General features: G+C 42.7%; 1 protein-coding gene across 1 annotated transcript; it reads right to left on the reverse strand.

Moving 5' to 3' along the window:
• Window positions 1–7,121: 7,121 nt before the first annotated feature.
• On the reverse strand, window positions 7,122–16,788 carry LOC106659221 (Down syndrome cell adhesion molecule-like protein Dscam2). The gene is made up of 17 exons (XM_023460548.1): window positions 16,662–16,788; window positions 16,329–16,519; window positions 15,498–15,738; window positions 15,254–15,407; window positions 14,416–14,567; window positions 13,988–14,260; window positions 13,750–13,895; window positions 12,781–13,228; window positions 11,812–12,105; window positions 11,478–11,720; window positions 10,927–11,397; window positions 10,628–10,774; window positions 8,628–10,545; window positions 8,453–8,532; window positions 8,351–8,393; window positions 7,721–7,873; window positions 7,122–7,650 (listed from the first exon to the last, which is right to left on the reverse strand). Exons 1-17 carry the CDS (start codon window positions 16,786–16,788, stop codon window positions 7,599–7,601), a joined length of 5,133 nt encoding a protein of 1,710 aa, XP_023316316.1. The 3' UTR covers window positions 7,122–7,598.
• Between the last annotated feature and the right edge of the window lie 8,452 nt (window positions 16,789–25,240).

Raw genomic sequence — 25,240 nt, forward strand, 5'->3', positions numbered from 1 at the left:
TAAGAAAGAGTTTATATAGAACTCTAATAGTGATTGAAATCAAAAGATCATCTAATAAGCACCGCCAATCACCATGCATTGGGCTTATACCTTCAGTGCAGCACGTCCATCTCTGCAACAGTCAGCACAGCACAGCGTAATAACACGTCGAGAGCACTTGGCTCATCAATAAAAATCAGTAAGCTGATACATTTGTTAAAAGACTTTATATTATTAAATAAATTAGAGTGTATGCATTTTAAATGAATGTCATAATTTATTTGTAAACCCTCCTTCTATATGTTACGCTGGGAACAACAGTAAGTTTATTTTTAATTAAATAATTGAGCCAGGGAAAAGGGCTCATTACGCTATGAAATCGTAATATGTTGCTATATGAGACGTTTTAACCCAAATATCCTAACGCGGCGGCTGCACGATAATTTTAGGCGAAATTGCTTAATTTCTATCTCGCTGGAAACCCCTCAAGTTAGCAGAACATTCACCGAATATTGCTAGCTCCACATGGTTTTCAGTGTACTTTCAAAAGGATATCTAATTTAACAATTATAAGATAAAAAAATGACTCACCTTTAAAACAATAATACCCGAAAATCATGTCGAGTAGATTATTTTTGTTAATTTTATGCATCACTACCACTTCACCAGCAATCATGAACGCTTTACGATTTTTTAAATAACCCTTGTTATAAATCACTTTAATTGTCTTGGCACTAAGTTTTGAAATTAACGAGCGAAATTTCCGCATCAAAATTTCCACTCTCCACAATTTTAGTCCATCGTGTTTAAACAAATGTTCGAATTTCTTTAGTTTTGGCTCTAAATTCACAGCCGTTAAAAAAACACGAATTAATAACGCTATATAAAATCCTTTTTTTTTACACTCCATTTTTATCATTTATCTTTAACGACACGACACATACAACTCAAACCTCAGAAAAAGACTGCAATAAGGCCTTACATTTAAGAGCGGTATATATACTAATTCTGCAACTGCATAGAGAGACTAAATCATCAAAAAATCTTTCCCCCGCTACTCTTTACTACAAATATTTATAATAACAAAAATGTAATATTCAAGCTTTTTCCTGAATTGCATATTTCTCATGTAATGAATCCATCTATGTATGCAGAAAATACTCATGTTATATCTTGTAGTATGCATATATACATTTTTTCAGCATGATATATCTTTTATTCTAAAGAACCATTTTGTCGGCGGCTATTTAAATATACTCATTTCTCAAAGAAAACGATATAATATACCTTACCGTAGCGTAAGTGAGACGCGTCGCGCTTCTTAGCGCTATGTAAGAATTATAACACATATGATCATACTGTAGCATAAAAGACACGCGTTGCAACTTTTATCGGCCGGTTTCTTGCACAGAGACAACACCGGTTGAAGTTAAATCTTGCTACATCAAGAAATATTTTATGTCGCTACACATCTCATTAAATATAATATAACATATTTATACCATAACAATACATATCATATATATATCGGTCGTTTATATAAAAAGTTTATGAAATATTTTACATTTTTTACCAGCTAATATTATTCACCGCCTAACATTATAATATGTAATACCAACATGAGATGATACTAAAACACATATCATCTTACGATATCACACGTGTTAGAAATGTTTTACTTTCTTGCATTGCATTTCAACTCATGACATTGTCTCTGGTATATATTTATTCATCCTTAGTTCAAATGATTACCTCTTCTTTAATTATGGGGGGGGGGGGTAGAAGGGATATATCTAGAACCATCCAGTATGATGAGCTAACAAACGGTCAGTTAAATTCAAGCTACGAGAGCGAACGGACGTCTATCATAACGTGAGATTATTTAATAACTTACATACACATTTTTTATAATCTTATTATCAATATGGCTTCAATAAATATTCATATGATTATTTATTATCAATCCATATTTAGCTACATCAAGAAATATTTTATATCGCTTCACATCTAATTAAATATAATATAGCATATTTATACCATGACAATACAAATCATACATACCGGTCGTTTGTATAAAAATTTTACTAGCTAGTATTATTTCTCACCTAACATTATAATATGTAATACCTACATGAGAAGATACTAAAACACATATCATCTTACGATGTCACACGTGTTAGAAATGTTTTACTTTCTTGCATTGCATTGCATTCCAACTTATGACATTATCTCTGGTATATATTAATTATGGGGGATAGAAGGGGTATATCTAGAAGCATCCAATATGATAAGCTAACAAATGGTCAGTTATATTCGGAGTGCGAGAGCGAACGGGCATCTATCATAGCGTGAGATTATTTAATAACTTACATACACATTTTTCATAATCTTATTAACAATATTCATATAATTATTTATTATCAATCAATATTTATTATATATATTCTAAAGAATCATTTTTGGCGGCTATTTAAATATTCTCATTATTTAATAACTTACATACACGAAAAAAAAGTATCAAATAGCTACCACGGACACGCAGAGGCGGTATTACTCATTTGATTTTGGGATGTCAGTCACTCGATTATCGAAGGGGTGGGGGCTCGGCAATTCGCATATATAAGCAATTTATTGTTTTGGCGGTAACGATCACTCGATGATCATATACGAGACAGTCAATAATAGAGGATTTACAACTTTGCACGAACAAATAATAGCGCCAGGACGATTCGAGCGTTAACGTTATGACAAAAACTCGTGACATTCTCTCTCTTTCTCTCTCTCTCTCTCTCTCTCTCTCTCTCTCTCTCTCTCTCCCTCCCTCTCTCTCTCTCTAAAAATTATAATCCCCCTCCCCTCCCCCCCTACCTCTCCTCGATAAAAATACCAAGGCCACTATGGATGAGTCATTGTTTTGACTGTCCATAGTGGTCTAATAACTACTTATTAGTTATAACCGATTTGTATTACCGAGCAGTCTTGAGCAGTGCGTTAGTAGTGCGTGCTGTACACCCTGGTTTTAGGGCGATTGTTCCGAAGTCAGCAGTAAGCATGCTAATGCTTCGCGATTCCCCGTAATAATATATAAGGAGATATAGGGTAAATAATCGAGTGCTTGTCGATATTTGTACGATTATTGATTGTTTATGTACATTAATAATTAAAAAGAGAAATTTATAATAATAAGTAATATATAACAATAATAATAAAATAATATAAATCAATTTTTCAAATACGTCATCTGTGCATATTTGTTTATTAGGTTCTAAGTGGAGGCGAGGCCCAGTGGACTGCTGGGGTATCAGGTTCCGCATTCCAATTTTTGACCGCTGCAATATAATAAAAAAATATTGTCACGGGGAACCGCGACGATCCTACATGTGGAGCGGGCCATAGATGTATTGCGCCGGAGTGTCTATCGGGCGATGACACTCTCCGCAAATGGGGACTTCCTCCCCAACCTCCGCGTTCCAGTCTTCTATATGGCATTTTGCATATCGGCTGTACGAGGCCTAGAACAAAAAAAACAATGGGGAATTATAATTATATATATGAGAATTTAAATTAGAATAAATGAATTATTATTTATGATTGAATTAAGAAGGAAAAAAAGGGGAGAGAGAAAAAAAATATTGTATAAATAATGTATTAATTGTAAATCTATTATTAATATAAGTATAGATTTATTAATATAAAGTAGTACTTACAATGATATCACCGGCGATCAGGAACTCGATTGCATTTTTTTTTGATTTATTTGCAGACTTAAAACAAAGACACATAAGTAGTTTATAAGCCACTTTGGGTAGTCTAAATAAACCCCCACCCCTTTATAAAATAATTGCTTATTCAGCAGGTGATTGACCGCCCAATTGCTGATTCAGCATATGAGGTCATTAACCTCATTATTATTAATAATAATAAAGGAGTGGGGGTTTTGTTTAGACTATCCAAAGTGACTTATTGATCCAATTGTTGATTTAATATATGATGTCATTAAACTATTATTATGATTATTATTTAATACAATGGATTATATATTTATGATTATTTTTTTTATTGATTGACTAAAAAATAAAAAAAGGTATATCAAAAGTGTAATGATATAACAATAAGTGTAATGGTAGTAGGTAGGCCCCTTGGATAGTTTGGATGTTGGTTGTATTTTTTCTGAAATATAAAAAAGAGAAAAAGAATTTAAAATGAGCTCTTATATTACATTGAATAATAGGCGTTAACTCTCCCAGTGTCGTGTGGCGCAAAGAATTTAAAATGAGCTCTTATATTACATTGTATAATAGGCAGCTGGTATATAAATATATATGTATCGCGGCAGAATTAAGTCAAATCATTATATTTATAAATTTCTATAAAAGTATTAAAATATAGCTAGAGAAAAAAATGAACATATGATTTTGATGGGGAATTATCTTAGTTTTTCGATGGTGAAGTTAGATTTTCGAAATTTTTTATTTTTTCAAGAAAAATTGTTGGGAAAATTTTAAAAGTTGATTATCTCAAAAACTTTATTTTAAAGATTTTTTAAATAGTTTTGGTCAAAAGATCATAGATATTTTTTAGAGAGGTGTTTTTTATTTTAGCGAAATATAGTGTGAGCGGTTGCCTGTCTAATGCGAAAAAAAAACACCGCTATAGTATTATTACGATCGCTAACGAATTATTTTAAAGAAAGAGAGAGAGAAAAAGAGAGAGAAATAAAAGGGTACTCACAATATAAATATGGTGGTGGTTCCCTGTAGGATAATCCGCATATTTCACATATTATAAAACAAAACGGTTCATCCCAAACTTCTAGATGACAATCTAGTTGAATTGGTGGAGCAGGGCAAAGGGGTGGGGGATTTATTTTGACTACCTATAATGGCTTATAAACTACTCACATACAACTCCGTGTATGTGCCAGGTAGCTGCACATATGCAGAATCGCTGCACTTCATTACTTAGAAAGAGTAGATAATATTAACTATAAGCCTGACCGCTCGCAAGCTAACCTAGAAATAATTTTTTGTTTAAAATGATATGGAAATAAAAAATGTTAAGCAAAATAATGAAAGGAAAACTTGATAAATCTACATAATAGATAAAAAAAAGAGAATATTTTATAATACATTATATCAGTTATATTAATTGATAAAATTGATAAAATTGATAAAATTAATAAATATAAGGCTTACATATACAAGGAAAAGAGAGAGATTCAATTATTTTTATTTTAATTTTTTAACTCGCCGTGGTCGACGAGTAGCAACTTCAGTCGTGTCACGGGGAAGCGCGAAGCATCAGCATGCTTATTGCTGACTTCGCGCCTCGTGACTTCCTTTTTTCGCGACCGGCTCAGGTGGCAATTAGCCACCTATGCCGATAGCCCGTGCAGTTCTCGTTTAACGTTCGAAGTCGATGCATGAACTCTCTCTTCCCCTTTTTGGCCATTTAATCAGTAATTCCTCCAGCATTTATTATTTATTATTCACCCTCTCCTATCCCCCACGTAACAATATATAGGTAGTAATTAAAAACAGCTCCTTTATTTGCGCAGAATATGATAAGTATGCCGAGAGAAAAATTTAAGAATCATACCGATTTTATTGAAAGTAATAAGAATGTACGCAAATTTTTACTCGATAAAAAAATGATAATATCGTCGCTGATAATTTTTATAATAAGCTCTGGTCGTACCATACTAATAATATGGTCAGCTGTATTTTAGACAATAAATAAATAATCAAAATTTAATAAATTAAAACTCATCTTATTATTTAATCAACCTCTTTATATATCCTCTACCCTATTTGTTACATAAATATTTCAGATCTGTTTTAAATCTTAAAAAAAAAATGTTTACACATGAAAATACTGACGGTGCATCAAACTTTACCAGAAACAAAAAAGCTTCTTCTTCGGATACCATCATTAGTTCATATATTAAAAAATATGATATAATTCTTGGGCGCTCAGCAGGTTGGAGCTATTCATTCCCGCCCCCCCCCCCATTTTTTAAACTAAAGCTTAAAAAAATATTTATGATATTTTATGAAGTCGAGGAAATGTACGAGGAGCTAGACGGGCCAGCTCCGTCGAACCAGCTTGAATGCTACCTCAAAAATTGGAAGGAGCAGTATTGTTACATTATGTGCGAAATTTGCGGGCTCCCCTACGGAGAACCGCCACCCTGTGTATGTAAGTATCATTTCTCGCAAGCGCGTTTCGAGTAATTATAAAAGGAGCAGCGAGCCACGTATACAGTACACCCTGGGCCTGATTTCTTGCAAGTTGCGCTCCGAACGAATTCGCTTAGTAGCCGTAGAATTCGCTAATTCTAGCCCGCTGTAATCGGGCCGTGAATAAGTATGTATGCAACGAGTGCATTGTGAGTGACTGTGCGTATGCTCAGTCGGAGGCAACTACTTGTAAGTGCCAGTTTTCCAAGTGCCTTATTAAAGAAGTCAGTTTCAAATTTAAACGTCTTATTGAATTGAACGGAAAAAAATAATAGAGCAGCTGCATTACTTTCGAGCAAAATTTTTATTTATAATTAATTAATTACACATAACCGATTGAATGTCGACGTGAAAAACCAGATCATTGTTTGCACCAATTATACTAATCACTTTCCTACTCGTTGATTGGAATATAGACTGACATTTTAACTACGTAAAAAAATTCATGAAAGATTCAAAAATTAAAATGAAAAAAAGACCGAGAAAACATTTTTTTAAATAAATTTGCATTTTGCATTTGGAAACATAGTACACAACTTTAAGTTATCTATTACATGACTTTAACCACTTTTACCTGTCAGTTGAATTGTTTTTTTGCACGAAACAGGATCGTTTCAGCGAGAAGTAGATACAAAATATTTTTTAATATACGTAGAGTCAAATTTGTTACTTTTGTCAGCAACAAGCAAGTATAAAAAGTGGTAAGAAATGGAATAATTAATTTCAACAATTTCTCACGTGAAAACATTTAAAATGTGATTTATTCAACCATATTTTTCAATAATTATCAATAAATATTTATATTACAAAGCAATTCTTTCAATGGATAAAAATATTGAAAGATATTTTTCAAAGATATGAACAATTTTATAAAGTATTCAATCGATCGTCTCCACCTAAATTCATACATAATTTATATAAGAATGAAAAAACCAGAGGCATATACGATTTATAGGAAATATTAATTCCCGTGGCATTCGGTATATAGCATTGACTAAGATTCAACAGTCTTCATCAATCGTCAAGATGGTAAAAAACAACTTTTCATAAATATTTCGTTATAAAAAAACATCATTATGTACACGACGAGCAACAATTAGGTACCTTTTAAAAAAAACGGACTCGATTTTCTATAGAGTCGTATAAGAGTTACAACTGGTACACGAAAATTTTCGCAATTTTGCTTATTCAATCACATTTTTCTTTGTTTTGTTGTTATTGTTGTTGTTTTTTTTACATAAATATCGAGATAAAAACAATCGTCAATCATAACATTCTCTCCTTCCCTCAGGTATACGACAATAAACATATTTTTGGCAGTAATGATTCCAGCAGTACGTAGCGGTACATCGCCGGCAGATACGAAATCCGAAGCGACGATCATACGTGAATCGTGCACTCCTGTCTCTCTTGCTCCCTGCGTTGCTGGTGTCTATAATAAAGACGAATATATTAAATTTCAATCCTTGTGTTGATTTTACGTAGCCGAAATTCATACCTACCTAGCTAACATCGTTTCCATAGCTTCGAACGAGATTCTGCCCATCGAGTCGGCGGCTTTCCATTCCTGACTGTTGTCCTGCTCGATGTCCAGGAGCTCGCGGCTCGTATCGCTGAATCCGCTCGGTGGTAGCAGCATCATGTCCTCGACAGAGCTACATCGAAATAAAACCGAAAGAAAATCTCGTTAGCATAGTTGCCCACATTATCGACGATCGCACATCGACTGGTAAGGGATTTTCTACTTTATCTTCGATACTCATTACAGGATTCGTATGTAAGCACGGGACGACGTTATATATTATATGTAGATTCGTGTGTGTGCTAAAAGTTGCGATTATGTGTCAGAAAACAACAAACCTTGGCTACCTTCGAGACCGTCCGCTGCTTGGCTGTCGATTTTTCATGCGCCGGCCGAGCGACGGCGAGCCCTCGTTGTTGGACTCGGTGCTCGACTCGATGCCGCCACCACGTGAAAACACATCTGACGTGATTTTCAACAATTTAAAATGCGCTAATTTATCCGCCCCCGCACACACACATTTTGCGTTAAATATCAAATGCGTAATTTATGTCGTATTATTATTTATGTAATTGAATCGAAAGAAAAAAGAATGTATCGTGCTATTTACCTCGGCAAGGCTTGACGGGCACTCGATAGCTCGGTCCGGCGCACTCGCCGCAGGGACTGCCCGAGGTGTCGCTGCCCGATCCCTGCCGATTGCCGCCGCCACCGCCACCCGCGCCTCCTCCCGGTGCCCTCATCTTGCTCTCGGCCTCGGCGATGCTCGGGAAGTAGCGCTGCTTGTGCCATCTGGGCGTTTTCGATCTGCCAGCGTCATGGTCCAATTTATTCTCTCTCCTTACATCGTTCTCAAAATGTAAAAAGTCCAAAATGATATAGTTCACCTCTCGAAGTCGATGCTCGATCGCTCGTAATCGATCTGATTGATGTCCTCGTTCTCGAGATGACCGAAGGTCTTGAACTGCATCGTGTAGTCGAGGGTCGCAGTGGACACGGCTCGATTGTCGCCCCTGCCCGGCACGCTGAACGTCGCGTACGGACTGATCTCGTACATCTCGGCGCCGTGATCGATCGCCGCTGGCTTGCCGTTGTCCTGGTGCTTGACCGGTGAGCTCGTGTAGACCTGATGATTGCGCCGATTGTCACGCTCCGCCGTCGACTTCATCTGCACCGTCGACATGCAGCTCGACAAATGATGATGGCTCTGGTGCTGGAGATTCATGCCCGCGAGGCCACCGGGTGTCTGCGCCCCGCCGGGCAGCATATCCCCGAGGTAGCCACCGACGCCCCCTCCTCCGCCACCCCCGCCCATGCCACCGGCTCGACCGTTGCGCTTGAGCATGACGTAGCCTACGACGACCGCCGAGACGACGAGCAGCACCGTGCAGACCAGCGGCACCACCACGTAGAAGAACTTGTAGCCCGCCGTGGCCCCCAGGGCGCCGTTGTCCGTGTCCTTGTCGCTGAACGGCCCGATCGAGGCACCGCTCAGCGTCGTCGTGGCGAAGTCCATGAGGGCCTGGGTCGAGCCGGCGTCGTTGTGCGCAGTCAGCCGCAGACTGTACCAGGTGGCGGGCTTCAGGTCCCTGATGACGATGTTCTCCGTGGCCTGACTCGTCACCAGGTTCCACTGCTCTTGGCCAATCTTCTTGCGAAACTCCACCGTGTAGAACTCGATGGGGCAGTCGCCGTTCGGCCAGTTGAGCAGCAGCAGACGCACCGAGGTGGCGTTGGCGATGATCACGTCGCGCTCCTTGGGCTGCTGGGGCGCCGTGCCTTTGGTCACCGCGGAGATCAGGGGACTGGGGTCGCCCGTCCCGACGCGATTCTGTGCCGTCAGATGGGCCACGTAGGTCGAGCCGCACTTGAGGCCGTTGAGCGACAGCTCGGTGTGCTCGGGCGACAGACTGATCTCCTCCCAGCCGCCCTTGTCCTTCTTGTAGCTGAGCACGTAGCCCTGTATATTGGCTCCTCCGTTGTCCGGGTGACTCCAGTAGAACTTGATGCTGTCCGTCGTCGTGTACTGGAGCTCGAGGGTCGGCGCCCTTGGGGGCATCACCACGATCAGCGTGTACGTGATCGAGTCGTCGCCGTAGGTGTTGCTGGCCGAGCACGTGTAATTCCCGGCGACCGACTGCTCGAGATTGTGTATCCTGAGATGGCCTTCGTTGGTGATCTCGTGGTGCTTGCTCTTGGACACGTGGCCGGCCTTGTAGGTCCACTGGGGCCGGGGCGTCGGATTGCCCACGACGATGCACGACAGCGTCACCGACGACTTGACCGGTTTCTTCAGTACCTGCGAGAACGAGGCGACCCTCGCGGGGGCGGCGTTGCCTTTGGAATCGGTCTTCTGCGACACGACGATCGAGGCCTCGCCCTCACCCGGAGCCGTCGAGGCCGTCACCCAGAACTCGTACAACTGGCGCTCGTTGAACTCGCGCAGCTCCTTGGTCAGGGTGTCCGAGGCAGTCACGGGGGGCTCGTGTATCGTGTAGGTGTTATGACGACTCGAGCCCGCCTCGCGGAAGTACACCGTGTACTTGGTCACACGGCCGTTGGGCTGCAGCGGGGGCAGCCACGAGACCAGGATCGACTCGGCCGACAAAGCCAGAGCCTTGATGCCCGCTGGGGGGCCCGGAACGTCCTCCTCCGTGGAGCAGTAGATGGGATTGCTGAGGACGCCGTCACCGGCGCCCGTGTAGGCCAGCACGCGGATCGAGTAGTTGGTGTACTTGTAGAGTGTGTGCAGGTACGTCTCGTCGCTCGAGGTCTTCTTGATCTCGCCCGAGGTAGATATCTCCACTGTTGAGTTGAGGGGAGAAAAGAAAAATTTGTAAGTACGTAATCCATGATATTGATCGGAGAAAATTATAGGTACGCTTACTGTTGTCGGTTGGCACGGGTCGATAGAAAACTTTGTAGCCCTGAATTATTCCACCGTGCTGATGGGCAGGCGGAGCTTTCCAGTGTACTTTGACGCTCTGCGAGGTGAGCGACGTGCAGGTGACTTTGGTCGGTGGGGCGCTGGGCACTGCGCAAGAGACAATTTTTTTCATTCTCATTTCAAATCACGAGTGCATTATACAAATTAGCTTTCGTATACGTCGTGCATGCAATCGAAGCGCGAAAAGTTTCGACGTTCGATATAAGTCGATCAAACTTCCGAAATGATTGATTATATACCTCCTTCCTGAGTGGTGCCGGTAATGGGCGAGCTCGCCGGACCGCTGGCGATGCTATTGAAGGCTCGGATGGTGATGTCGTACTTGGTGAAGTTGCGCAGACCCGTGAGCTGGACCTTGTTGGTGGCCCAGCCGTTGACGTTCAGGCTCTTGCTCTGATTGACGCCCGAAGTGGAGGACGACTGCTCGGACCAGGTGACGATGTAGCCGAGCAGATCACCGTTGCAGGATTCCTTCGGGGGCGCCTCCCAGATGACGATCAGCTCGCCCGGACCTGCCGATGTGACTCGGATATTTTGAGGCGGCTCGGTGGGCGCCTCCTCCTGGGTCTTGGCCACCGCGGGCCCCGTCGGCTCGCTCGAGTCGATCTCGTTGATCGCGAACACGCGAAACTTGTACGTCACCGCCGGATGCAGCCCGCCCACCTGGGCTATCTCCTGCTCCTCGGAATTTGCCTCGTATCTCGTTATACCTGTGAAACATGAGGCAAATGAAATTGAATCTAGCTTATACGCGTCTATCAAAAAAAAAGAAAAGTTTCGAGTAAATTACCATTCTGCGTGGGATTGGTCGATACAGCTCCGCCGATGGAGGTGTACGAGCCGGGCACGTGCGAGATGTTGTGCGTCTTGGACGGCTCCCACTCGTCCTCGAGTATCCCGTGAGATACCGACTGGTACTGAATAATGTACTCCCTTATCGGGCAGTTGCCGTCGAAGCCCTTGTTCCAAGACAGCTTGATCGATCGCGAGCCAATCTCGATTACCTCCAGCGACGAAGGCGCGTCGGGACGCTCTGCATTTTATTTATTTTTTTTATCATTTCGTAGAGTCGAGTCGAGATGGATAATTCGAAATGTACGAAACGATAGAGCTTTGTACTATACCTTGCACAGCCAGATAAATGAAGTGCTCGCTTCGGCCGTAGTCGTTGTCGGCGGTGCAGCGATAGACGCCCGAGTCCTGCCGGTCGCTCATGCCGATCGACAGCTGCGACTTGAGGCCCTGCTCGGTCTTGGCTTGCGTCACTGCGAGACGGTGGGCCGTCGTGTCCAGACGATTGTTGTTGTGGCTCCACTGGACGTTGATGGGATTGTCGCCGATGACCGTGCAGTCGAGCACGACCGACTCGCCACGGCGTATCGTCACGTTCTTGCTTTGGAACTCGAATCTAGCGGGCTCTGCGAGGGATGACGACAGGGAGATAAATTGATTTTTCAAATTACATCAAAATCTTTCGGAGAATCATATAATTCACTTTTTTATCATAATGATGAAGGCCAATATACCTCAAGTTGATTCAGTGAAAAGATTAAATCGAAAAAATGTCAAGAATCTTTGAGAGTTTGGAACTTATAATATTATGTTCAGGTAAAAAGCTGTCAATGGCTCAATTTTAAATAAAAAAATTATCCGGCAATCTGAGGGTAACCCCTCGATTAAACAAACCAAAAAAAACTACAAAAACAAAAAATTCAGTCTTTCCAAGACTTCTGTCAGTTTATTTAATAAAAATCTAATAATAATAATAATCTGTCACTTTTTAATAAAAACTGTATACTACGATCAACGTTTGGTCAGACACGCTCTGACCTCCTCAGAATAAAATTTAAAACAGAACAAAATTAAAATTATTACATTTTGACTGATAGTCACGCGCTAAACAAGTCTCCCGTTATATCGCTTTATTTTATGATCCCTTTAGATTATCGGATTTTTCATTTATAATTGAGTAAAATAACTAGGAGAGAAATGATTAAATATAAATAGATTTCAATATTCTATAACTGTCTAACTTTCTTGAAAAATTTTATATTTAATATTTTGTCCAATCAACTATTCTAATTCATGCTTACCATGCACCGACACGTAGACGACCTTGCTCAATCCCGAGCCAATGCTGTTGTTCGCCCGGCACAGATAGTGTCCCTCGTGCTGCGGACCCGCCGAGGCCGTCCACAGCGTGCCGTTGGGCAGCGTCGTCAGTCGCGGCCCCCCGACCCCCGACTGAATCTCGCTCAGCGGCTGAAAGTCGGCCGCCGTGCGGGCGTGCCCGCGCAGCCAGGTGATCTGCGGCGGCGGGAAACCCGTCGCCCGACAGTGCACGTAGAGCGGATTGCCGAGCAGGGCCGAGACGTCCTGGGGCTCGTGGGTCCACTGGGGCGGCACCTTGACCAGCAGCTCGGCCGTCTCGTTGACCTTGGCTGCCTTGTTGGTCGCGAGGCAGGTGTACTTGCCGCTGTGGCGCGACGAGACGTCTTTGAAGACGAGAAAGCTGTAGAACTCGTCGCGCTTCTCCTCGATCTGAGAGAAAATATATGATGCGTATATGATACGTCTGCGAATATAATGCGTCGCAAAGCTGAGCATTGAAAGCTCTCGAATACATTATAATATGCATTATGCGACGGGCAGAGTTTATATATGGCATTTAAAATCCCTACGCCGCCACGCGACGACGACGTCTCTATCATATTATGATATAAAGAAGTCTCGAAGCTCCGCGTTCGAATGTGATATCCTCTCTCCGAGTCGACTCTCGTGCATACAATGATATATTTATGGCAGCTTCGAAGAATCTAATTCACGCGCAGAGCTCGAGCTTCATTGTAATAATATATACCATTGCCTCGTCTACACAGGCCAAAAAGTAACTCGAGTGAAAAATGTCTGTATTATTACGGAACGCTATGCGCATCGTATATATCTGAAGGAGCAGTTCGTCGACTTTCTGCGAATTAATTTCAAAGTCACGCGGCAACTTTTTAAATTTATAGTTCGGGAAAAGAAGATAGAGAGAGAGAGATGGAGGGGGGAGAACTTACGTTGAGCGACGACGGAAGCGGCTCGCCGTCCTTCAGCCAGGAGAAGTGTATGGGTAGATCGCCCGAGGTGATACTGCAGGCTATCTGCGCTCGGCTGCCCTTTTGTAGATTCGGCGGAAAGCTCAGTGGCCCCATGACCGGCGGACCTGTGCGAGACAAGCCGAGATCGATCGATTACACACTCTCTCTATTTCCATTTTCCTCTATATCTTATCATTTATATTTTTGTAATACTGACTCTGAACCTCGACGTGTATGTCGCGGCTTGCGGTCTGGCCCGAGCCGGCGTGCACCGTGCAGGTGTAGGTGCCCTGATCGTTGGGGCTGACCTCGGCGATGGTGAGGTGGCCCTCGGCGTCGATGCGATGGCGCAGATCGGGCGGCAGCGAGGCGCCGCCCCGCGACCACTTGACCGACGTGATCGGATAGCCCGAGTACGGGCAGGACACGGTGACGTCGCGGCCCGCTATGGCCTGCACCGGACCGATGCGCAGACGTATGTACGGCGGACCTGCGTGAGGGAAAAAAAAGCGTCGAGTGAGGAGAAGAAAGAAAGAAGAAAACTGGACGCTGAGTCGGTCTTTTCGCGTGGGTGCGGATAAAGGCACCACACGCGCAACGTTGACAATTTCTATATCTTTTATAATATATTATGCGAGAACTTACCCCATATGTTGAGACGGGCTTTGTGCTCGACCGAGGCGAGACTGTTGGACGCGACGCAGGCGTAAAGCCCGCCGTCCTCCGTCGACGACGACGATATGTTCAGGTGACTTATCACGTCGCCCGACTGATCGACGTACTGGCCGATGGCGTATCTGCGAATGAATTATCGTGCGCCGTTAGAGAGATAGAGAGAGATAGAGAGAAAAAAATCCGCAGCCAAGTCATCCTATTTTTGTGTATCAGTACCGATAAAAGAATCATGAATTATTTATTTGAAAAAATTAAATTTTTTTTAAAGTCATTATTACTTTATACACTGTTAATTTTTGAATAATGCTCGAGAAAACATAACGCAACTGGTGGAAATTAAAAACTATAGTCGTGTTAAGATATCGTAATAAGTTTAGTGCAGATTTAACATGAAAGATATTAAATTTTATGTAAAGTACTTTTACATGCAACTTTTTGGTAAGAATTAATGTATAAATGATAATTTATCTCATTACACTAATAGCACAACGAATTCGTGAAAATTCAATCAAATAATGCTCAAACCATTTACGAATTATCAATGATAATTAATACCAGTATCCACCACTGGATGGCGAGTATCTTTATATCTGTAAATCCGCAAGTGGGTAAGTCAAAATAATTGTATAAGTCGGAGCACAGTTTTGGAACAATCTGTGACCAGAATTTTTAATGATATTTAATCTTACTCTTTCCCTTCATCCTAATCGGCTACATATTTCAAAAAAAATTGAAATACGCCAACGACACAGAAAGATAAAAACTCCCCGTTGTCGTCGGCGCCACACGCATCATCACCACCACCTACCTGTGACTAGTGGCGAGTTCGCTGAGCGGATCGCCGTCGAGCAGCCAAGTGAAGGAGGGCGGCGGCGAGCCGGTGGCCGAGCACCTCAGCGACACCGGCGGTCCCGGCCTCAGGGTCTGCTCGATGAACGTGTACTGCAATTCCGGCACCGTGTCTGATACACGACAAAAGAAAAATCGTTTAGTCGTATTGTCCACGTCGAAAAATCGATGGTATACAGAAAATAGCGCGGAAACACACTCACCACCGAGCCTCAGCTCTCCGGTGGCCTGGGCGTTCTCCTTGTCGCTCCTCACCAGGCACTGATACATGCCCTTGTCGCGGCGCCCGATCGAGGCGATCTGCAGCACGAGCGGCGCCGGAAGGCGAATCCTCGAGTCCTGGCTGGCGAGCACGGGCACGCCGTCGCGCAGCCACTCGACGCTCTCGATCGGATAGCCCTCCACCGAGCAGTTCATCGTCGCCGTCTGGCCCGAGTTCACGACCTGCGTTCGTAAGTATTATTGTCAGTTGCGATACTACACTGCATTATTTCGCATGTATAGAAACTCGTATCGCGCCAAATATCGAATTCTATCGAATTCATATCGATTGGAAGTTCACCGCCACAGCTACCGCTGTTATTGTTGTTTTTGTTGTTGTTGTCACAGCTTGAAAGTTCAATTCTCGCGTACACACATAAGCAAAGTGTATACGATATATACACAAAAGGATAACAATTGCGTTCCCACCAGCAGCAGCGAGAATCTGATCGAATGAGGATTTTTTTTCGTATTATTTGTTACGAAATTTCGGGCACAGATAGACTCGCACTCACTCTTGCAGCGGTATCAATTTCGCGATTGCCACTGGATACGTTTTCGTATATATTTTCCTTCGACTCGATATAACGATATCCATCTGCACCTACACGTATATATGCGCCCGTACATTCCTCCAACGTAATATCGTCTACTCGAGCGCGCGAGAACGAGAGAAAAAAGAAAAAAAAATCAAGAAAATCGTGTCCTCTCTCTCGACTCGTTATCGCGTCCCATTGTGCGCTCCTACACGTACATATATATCTTCGACTCACCTGAAGCATCGGCTGTATTCGGGCGTTGAGCTTGGACGTGACGGACAGATGGGTCTCGGCCTGCTGCTCGCCAAATTGATTCCGCGCGCTGCAGACGTAGCGGCCGGCGTCTTGCACGTCGACCCGCCTGATGCGTAACAGATCGCCCCAGATCTGTATGCGTCCGTACGACTCCACCGGTATCGAGCGTCCTATACACAATATCATCGTCATCGTCGTCGTTATTTATTTTTTTCCCCCCCGAGCCATCGCCAGCAACAAAAAAAAAAGTAACCGAGATAAGAGATAGGCGAGTAACGCCAAAATAGCCGAGATATGTATGCGCAAACTCACCATTGACGTCCCGATACCAAGTGAACTGCGGCGGCGGATTGCCCTGGGCCGAGCACGTAAGATGCACGTCGGAGTCACGCTCCGCGGAAATGGCAATTTGCGAGCGCTGCATCAGCTTGGGCGGCATTGTACTGCTTGGCTCTGGCGTATATTGTATACGTCGTCGTCGTCGTCGTCGTCGTCGGATTTGCGGGCCATGCACCAGAAGCGAGAGAGAGAGAGAGAGAGGAAGAGACAGACAGAAATTCAGATTTTAGTTGACCCGTGTGTAACGTCAAGCCCCCGACTCGCTTTCGCACGGTAAGCATGTTCTCTCGGGGTCGTGTGTCTATATGTGTGTGTATCAGCTACACTCGATGCATTTTTTGTCGAATAATAGATGCTCCGAGCTCCTGTATATATATAATACAAGCGTCGATTCTCGTGGCTGTGTAAAAGCACACACCCGAGTTTCGAGCTAGAGAACATGCCTCAAACGTATGTAGGTACGTACGCTGCACAGCGTGTCAAAGGGACTATCAAAGTACAAGATCTGTTTCGCTTCGGTTCATGAGTGTATGTGTGTGTGTGTGTATGTGGGTGGATGTGGGCATATACACAGCGCAGCTATATGTATACCGAGCTCTCACGTCTGCGCTTTGCTTATGTACATACGATGATGATGCTGATGACGCTGATATGTATGTATATAATACCTGTGACGGTGAGGGAGGCCGGCTCGCTCTTTCTCGTCTCGCCGGTGAGCGAGTGTCTGGTCAAGCAGGAGTACGTGGCGTGGCCGTCCTCTTGCCTCGCTGACTTGATGTGCAGGTCGCCTTGAGACGTCACCACGAATCGACCGCCTATCGACAAAACGAAAAACAAAACAGTGGACGAAAGTCCATTTTAGACCCATCGCACAAAGCTTTATGAAGTGCAAAAATGAATTGATTTATTTGCTCGTGTATTTTTCTATTTTTCGTACATTGAAACGTCTCGTGCGATACGTTCGTCTTTGCTTGAAATCAATTATCTAATTATTTTTTTGAATTATTCATTCCTACGAAACTACGATAAAGGAAGAAGTAGATACCGATTTGACGAAATTTGACTTGTCACTGATATTAATGGGTAATATTCATAATTTTTTAAATAGAGCTATGTACGAGGTCCTCGAGTTTTTTTGTTGAAATTTTTGTATAGTTTTTGGAAATGTCAAAAGTGTCCAAAAGCAGTTACAGATCTAAGTTACAGATTTGAAAACGCTACAGCAAATGCTACCAGAATCCACATGGATATTCGATTTCTGGTAGTGTCGATGCCGAGCCTAATTGTGACTCAAAAAATCTGAAAAATTTCATGAAGGTACATTTAAACAATTGTAACAACCTCGAATTTTTTTTAGATTTCTCGGACCCACGCAAAAGACCTCGAAGCAATAAACTTACTCAAGGCATTCTCCATTATGAAATATAATACCAACATTATGCACGAAACAAAGACGTATTAATAAATAGCAAATAGTTTGAGGTAAAACACAGTCGTATTGACAAAATTTTTAATTTAAAAACTTGCAGTATCATTCTTTTACATTTTTCAAGAAAAATATGAACAGTTTTAATTATTTCATTCATAAAATACAGATTATTTACTGAAAAACTTTTTATGATTGAGAAAAGTTCGAGTCATTCGTAATAATGATAAATTACTTATAGTACGGAAAATCGATTATCATCTTACATGATATTATATGCAACTGCACATGCCTACAATTAATAAAAAAGAAGCGCGAGAAATTTTTTCACTTTCTTTTTGCCTTTGCTCCAGGTTTTTTATTTAACAATGATCTTTGATATCGGCAAACCAAACAATTATGGCACCTGTCAGCTATGTTGTCTTTTGGAATTTTCTTGGCATTTTTTCTTTTTTTGATTGAATTCGATGGAGGCCTAGATCTCTTTTTGCTCTCCTTGTTGTGCGCAGAATCTTCGTGGCCTTCGTGAACTATTATTTGTTTTCTAACCAAATGGCGTTGATCAAAATCGATACGATCTTCATTGAGTGTCTTTTGGTGGTTCGTAAAATTTCTTAGTTCATCAAATTTTTGTTCGCACATTTCGCTTGGATAATCTTTGCGACTTTCGTTTACAGGTTGATGTGTCTTGAGGTGCGAAATCAAGCTCGACTTGCGTCCAAATTTCTTTTCGCACCTGTCGCATTGGTAATAACACTTGCGAACATCGTGAACTATCTCGTGATGTCTAATCAATTTCGATTTTGATCCAAATTTCTGCTCGCACTTTTTGCATTTAAAACCTAGGCGGCCGTCATGTACTATATTTTCGTGGAAGAGCAAAGTTTGTTTTTTTGAAAATTTCTTCTCGTACTTGTCACATGTGGTATCTTTGCGACTTTCATGGACATTTTTTTGGTGTCCTGCTAAATTACTTTGTTTTATAAATTTTTGGTCGCTTTTGTCGCTTGGGCAGTCTTTGCGACCTTTGTGGACTGTTTTTTGATGTCTCATCAAATTCGATTTTTGTCCATCTTTCTTTTCGCTTTTATCGCATGCGTAATCCTTATGCTTTTCATGGAATGTCTTTTGGTGGAAGAGTAAATGAATTTTTTGTGTAAATTTCTTTTTGCATTTGTCACATGCGTAATCTTTGCGACCTTCGTGGACTGTCCTTTGGTGGGTAGTCAGATTCACTTTTTGTCCAAATTTCTTTTCGCATTTGTTGCATGCGTAATCCTTGTAACTTTCATGGATTATCTTTTGGTGTCTGTACAAATTGCTTTGATCCCCAAATTTTTTCTCACACTTTTCACATTCGTAGTCTTTGCGACCTTCGTGTATTATCTTTTGGTGTCTGTTCAAATTGCTTTGAACCCCAAATTTTTTCTCACACTTGTCACATGCATAGTCCTTGCGACCTTGGTGAATTGTTTTTTGGTGTCTGTTTAAATTGCTTTGATCCCCAAATTTCTTCTCACACTTGTCGCATGTGAAATCTTTACGATTTTCATGTACGATCTGATGGTGTTTTGTCAAGTTGCTTTGAACCCCAAATTTCTTCTTACACTTATCGCATTCAAAATCTTTGTGACCTTCGTGGACTGTCTCTTGATGCTTGACCAAAATCCATTTTCTTCCAAATTTCTTTTCGCACTTGTCGCATGCATAATCCTTAAGACCTTCGTGGACTGTCTCTTGATGCTGGACCAAAGTCCATTTTCTTCCAAATTTCTTTTCGCACTTGTCGCATGTGAAATCTTTACGACCTTCGTGGATTGTTTTTTGGTGTCTGTTTAAATTGCTTTGATCCCCAAATTTTTTCTCACATTTGTCGCATGCGAAATCTTTGCAACTTTCGTGGACTGTTTTTTTATGTCTTTTCATGTTTCTTTCTTGTAGAAATGACTCCTTACAAATATCACGAACTGTCCCGGATTCCTTCTCACTTTTATCCAATATGGTGTCTAAATTAAACGATGGATCTTTCAATTTAGTGCCACGAAAATTACACGAATAAAATTTATCTTTCGGTGTGACTTTGTTTCATGGGTGTGATGTTTAGGAAATGTTACATTCAAACTTATTACTTTTCACTGTAAACACGTTCGGTGTGTCGATGGACAATTTCGAAATCGTTTATAATCATATTGTTTACAATTGAGGTATCGATTTATCTGTTTATACATTAAAATTTTAACTTGGTGACGATTCCTAGGAAGACATTTTTTTGCCTCATAAAGTACCTAGAAAAGTAGTTCAATATTTAAAATCATGAAGATATATTATAATATTACTCATCTTATGGCAATTCTAACAATTTAGACTTTTTTTAAATTTTCTGGACCCACCTACACCGAAGACTTTTAGTTTTCATATCAGGGAACCTGTACTTGGTTTTCAGTTAATTGAACCGATCGTCAAAGCAAATCCATGTACGGAAGATTTAATTTTTAGAAATCTATTGAAAGCAGCTGTTTCGACGATTTTAACATCGAATATGCGAGAAATTTGCTCACTTCAACATTAATTTTTCTGTAATTACTCGATCATCGTGATAAATGCTATTTTTTATAGCAGCAGAATTTTATCAGAATGCTCGCTTATTAGAGGTGCCAAAAAACCTTAGCTTCTGATTTTTACGTAAATTAGATATTAATTTTCATATTAAATAAAAAGCTTTTGTTTTATCAACAGTTTGAACGCTACCTGTCAAACAGTATCATCACTTTTTTTTCCAATAATTTTTTCAAGATGATTGTATTGTCCGTATGTAAAGGCATAGCTCGTAATATTTTGCCAGTCTACTCAAAATTATTGACATTTTTCACATTCCATTATTTTTAGTATTTTAATAATTGAAAAGAAGTGATCTCGTAAAATCGTTCAATGGTTTTCTATATGATACATTGTTCAAGACGAATTGGAAAAAAGAAATATGCGATACTTGTACATTTTCAGAGTACAGCTGTTGCATTCGTTGTATTGCAATCATTTGAAAGTTACTCATTGTTTGTATGCATAGTTTTAACCCGACCCGTAATTTTATTATGTGGTATGCTTTTGAGCCAAGTCAGAAAATGGTTGCTGGGTTAAAGGAATCAAGTATGTACTCTCTAGCATTGTATGATGAAAATTTCAAAAATCGTATCAGATAGATCGTAAATAAGGTACATAGATAATCTTAGAATAAAGTCAATTGCTTTGACGCCAGATGGCTGGGACAAATTATATCGTAAACACGCGATCAAAACATAACTTTTGAGACTATCCATGTGACTATTTATGAGACTATATCTACTTTTTCTGACCGAGATCATTTCGTTCAAAATCACATTAGTCGTTATTATTATCATCATTTACGCTACCTTACAACCCACTACAAATTACTCCTTTTCAAAAAAAGTTTCGTTGCAACAATAATAACAGACTTCTTCGCCTCAAAACTAAGTGGAAAAAAAGTAAATAAAGAGATACAATTCTAAAAGACGGAGTCTTTCGCTCGCAGTGATTGTTTCCATAATGCAGCATCGTGTATATCTACCTATCTCTCTTCTCTCTCTCTCGCTCTCGTTATCGCTGCATGCCTACTTGTGCGAGTTACTCGGTCAAACGACGCACATACATATAGTATAAGCTCGTGCATACTTGTGTCTCTCGTACCTTCGAGCACATGTTTACACTCTGCACAGATCGCAATGCGCGTGTGTATAAGTCAGTACGCGCTGCGACGCTGCAGCGTAAACAACGCAAAAAGATCACCCAGTGTATAAGTAGTTTTCGTAAAAAAAAATTAGAGCAGTGAATGTGCTATTTATACGTGAGTGTCCAAAATGACGTGCAACAGAGATTCGATCATCAACGAACTGAAAATCGCGCGTGAAAAGATCAATTGGCTGGTCGAGTCGGAGCGACGCCGATTGTTCCGCAAACTCGAGCCTCTGTTCAATCTTCCTCAGAGCCGACTCCCCGACCTCTGCGACATCTTTCACCGGGAAGAGATCGAGCGTCTTCTCTTGGACTCGATAGACTACTGCGGCGCGGACCTGAACAATCATCGGGCCGAGCGATTCATCAGATTCGTCGTGCGTACCGGCTACAAGAACCAGCCCTACCTCGACGGCGAAGGTCGGCCCGTTTTGGGCCGTACCACCGCGTTGCATCTGTCGGCTCGCGGCGAGTCGTCGTTGTGCGTCGTCGATGATCTATTCAAAATTTACGACAGGCTCGAGGCGAATTACCGCGACGAGTTCGGATTGACGCATTTCCACGTGGCCTGTATGTCAGGTTGCGACAAGATCGTCGCGAGATTCTTGCATCTCGGCGAGGATCCGAACGGACTGGCTCGAGAATCGACGGAGGGTATAGTCGATCGGCCGCTGCACTTGGCCTTGAAGCACGGACACAAGCAGGTGGCCGAATTGCTCTTAAAACGGGGCGCTGATTCGAATTCGATCAACGTGTACGGATTGACGCCTCTGTTGGTTATCTGCAACAGAGACGACGACGACGATTACGACGAGTTAATGCAGACGTTCTTCGATATCAACCTGGACCGAACGGTGTGTATCGACGTCCGCGACAAGTCGGGCAATAGCCCGTTGCACTTGGCGATAAAATCGGGCCACCCGAGGTCGATCGAGTTGCTGCTGAGACGGGGCGCCGATCCCCAAGCCCGCAACGAGGACGGATCGACTCCGCTGCACGCGATCTGTCGGCGAGACGTCGACGACGACATGATGCAGGCATTTTTCGACGTCAACAACGAGCTGAATCGGATGCTGCGGGTGGACGCTCGGGACGATCGGGGTCGTACGCCGCTGCAGTGGGCCGTGGCGAGTCTCGCCTCGAAATCCTTGGATACGCTTTTGAGGTACGGCGCGGATTTAGAGAGCTTCGTCTTTCCCAGCCAGAGTCACTTCGACGAGTGTTTCGAAGCCTGGCGCTACGAGAGCAGCGATCATTGCCAATTGAGATTGTTGGCCGGTGCCATGGCCGTCGTCGAGTGCTTGGAAAAACGGGGATACGCGCTGAGCCGAAGCGACGCCCTCGAGTTCATGAGGTTGTTCGCCAAGTACGGATGGCTCGATTCGAAACCCGATCAGGATCATCGTCTCGACGAGCTTTGGTACGACAACGACGAGCAGTTCGCGCGCATAGCGAAACATATGATGGCGAGCGAGAACGATCCCGACATGACGATCTACGATCTGGCTCGGCTGCCTGCGGAAGAGACCACGGAACTGATCGTCCGCACGGACGTCCTCGAGTTCGCCGGGAAATCGAGACGACTGTTCTGGGAGCACCCCATTTGGCCCAGTCCGGCTTGCGCTCTTCGCTTGTGCGGCAAGATGTCGAGAGGATTTTTCTTACGCTGGGCGCCGGACTCTTTGCTGGAGCTGACGAGCTACGAGCTGCCGGTCGAGTACTGCGAAGCAGTGATCGAGCGACTGTCGACCAGAGATCTGTGCAGTCTTTGCTTGGCGGACGCGGCAAAGGATTGAGCCTGCCTAAATGTATACGAGACAAGCACGACTATTTACTGCGCAAATAAAACATTGAATAATTTTTCAAATTAAACCTGTCTTTAATAATTCCTACCTACGCGAAACATATTTGAAAAATTTTCAGCTGCATTCCTTGCCACAGGTTTGTATCGTATACTGCAGAAAAGCGCATATACATTACATTAAACTCAAATACGTTCTGCGCACGGATGCGAGAGAGTCACCCACCACTGTATCACTCGGATTATTCGACTGCTCATGCAGCTGCTACGAAGAAAAAACCATCCCGCGATTGGCTGATTTTCAGCTCCGACGGATTGTATTCGCGCTGGGCGCGCTCTCTCTATCGTGAAATATTTCCGACGAGATTTTTTTTTTTTTCACCCGCTACCCCCATCCCCCGTACAAGCTTCGAGGAATCGCTTCTCGAGCGAGCGAGCGAGCTGACGAGGAATCTAAAACTTTAATACTTTATTTCGGGGCGAAATTACTTCGTTAAAGTTCGCGCGAGCCTACGTTATTAAGCCGCGAAAGCCCATTGGGCCGAGTCGTGGGCCGAGATTCACCACGCGCAACGACGTCTTTTGCATCTTTCAAGTCCAATTAACTCGGATAATGCGGCCGCAGAGGAGAGCGCCTAGCGTACGCGTAGCACATACAGTGCGAGTTTGCGCCAGCGCACCCCCGCGTCCTAAAGTATTGTAATTATTACGTTTTTATACGATATCGGTCTCGAGAAAAAAAGAACAATTACAAAAGTCGTTGTCTTGGTTCGGTATATACACATCGTATAAGCTTCGAGCTTCACTCGATGTACCTCATACATATTTACAGGCGCGTGGCTCGAAAGGCCGAAGAGAGAGAGAGAGAGGCTACTACACAGAAGCAACAACGTCGTCGTCGTCGTCTAGAACGAGGCTCGAGGCCTCGATCGGAGATACGTTTGTTTGACCCGCGCGCGTCTAACATGCTTCAGGCGGGTTATACGTCTATACGCTGCTCGAGCCTAAATATCCACCCTCGAGCCGCAGCTATAGGTATCGTCCGTACGTATACATGCATAATGTAGTTTTGCGCCTGAATACCCGCGCGTGGACGATATTATATCCGCGAAGCATGTGTATATAAATCGACCCGTGAAATCGAGCTTTTTAAAAGACAAAAATTATAACTCGTATTTAAGCTTGATGCACCCGTGATTTTTAAAATTATATATTTCTTCTCCAGATGTAGAATGTAACATATATAGATAGAAATATAGGCTGCGCGGCCAAAGCCAGATTTCGCAAATATACGGAAGCGCGCGCAAATTCACGCGCAAGTGCGAATATATAATATCTATTCAGTGCGGCTGCTGCTGCTGCTGTTTGCACTCCGACGCGCAACCCGTTATACGCGTCGCTTCATCTCTCTCTCTTTTACCCGAGTATGCATGTAATATACGAAATTTTCCAAACGCTCGTATTTATATTTCACTCGCGTATGTATGGATCGTCTCTCTCTATCTCTATCTGCGTTAAAAAGCTCGCGATATTAAAGCTCGCATATCATACGCGCGCCAATATATATATATATCTCGC

This window comes from Trichogramma pretiosum, unplaced genomic scaffold (assembly GCF_000599845.2).
Source record: "Trichogramma pretiosum strain Unisexual culture from Peru unplaced genomic scaffold, Tpre_2.0 scaffold105, whole genome shotgun sequence".
NCBI classification, from domain to species: Eukaryota; Metazoa; Arthropoda; class Insecta; order Hymenoptera; family Trichogrammatidae; genus Trichogramma; species Trichogramma pretiosum.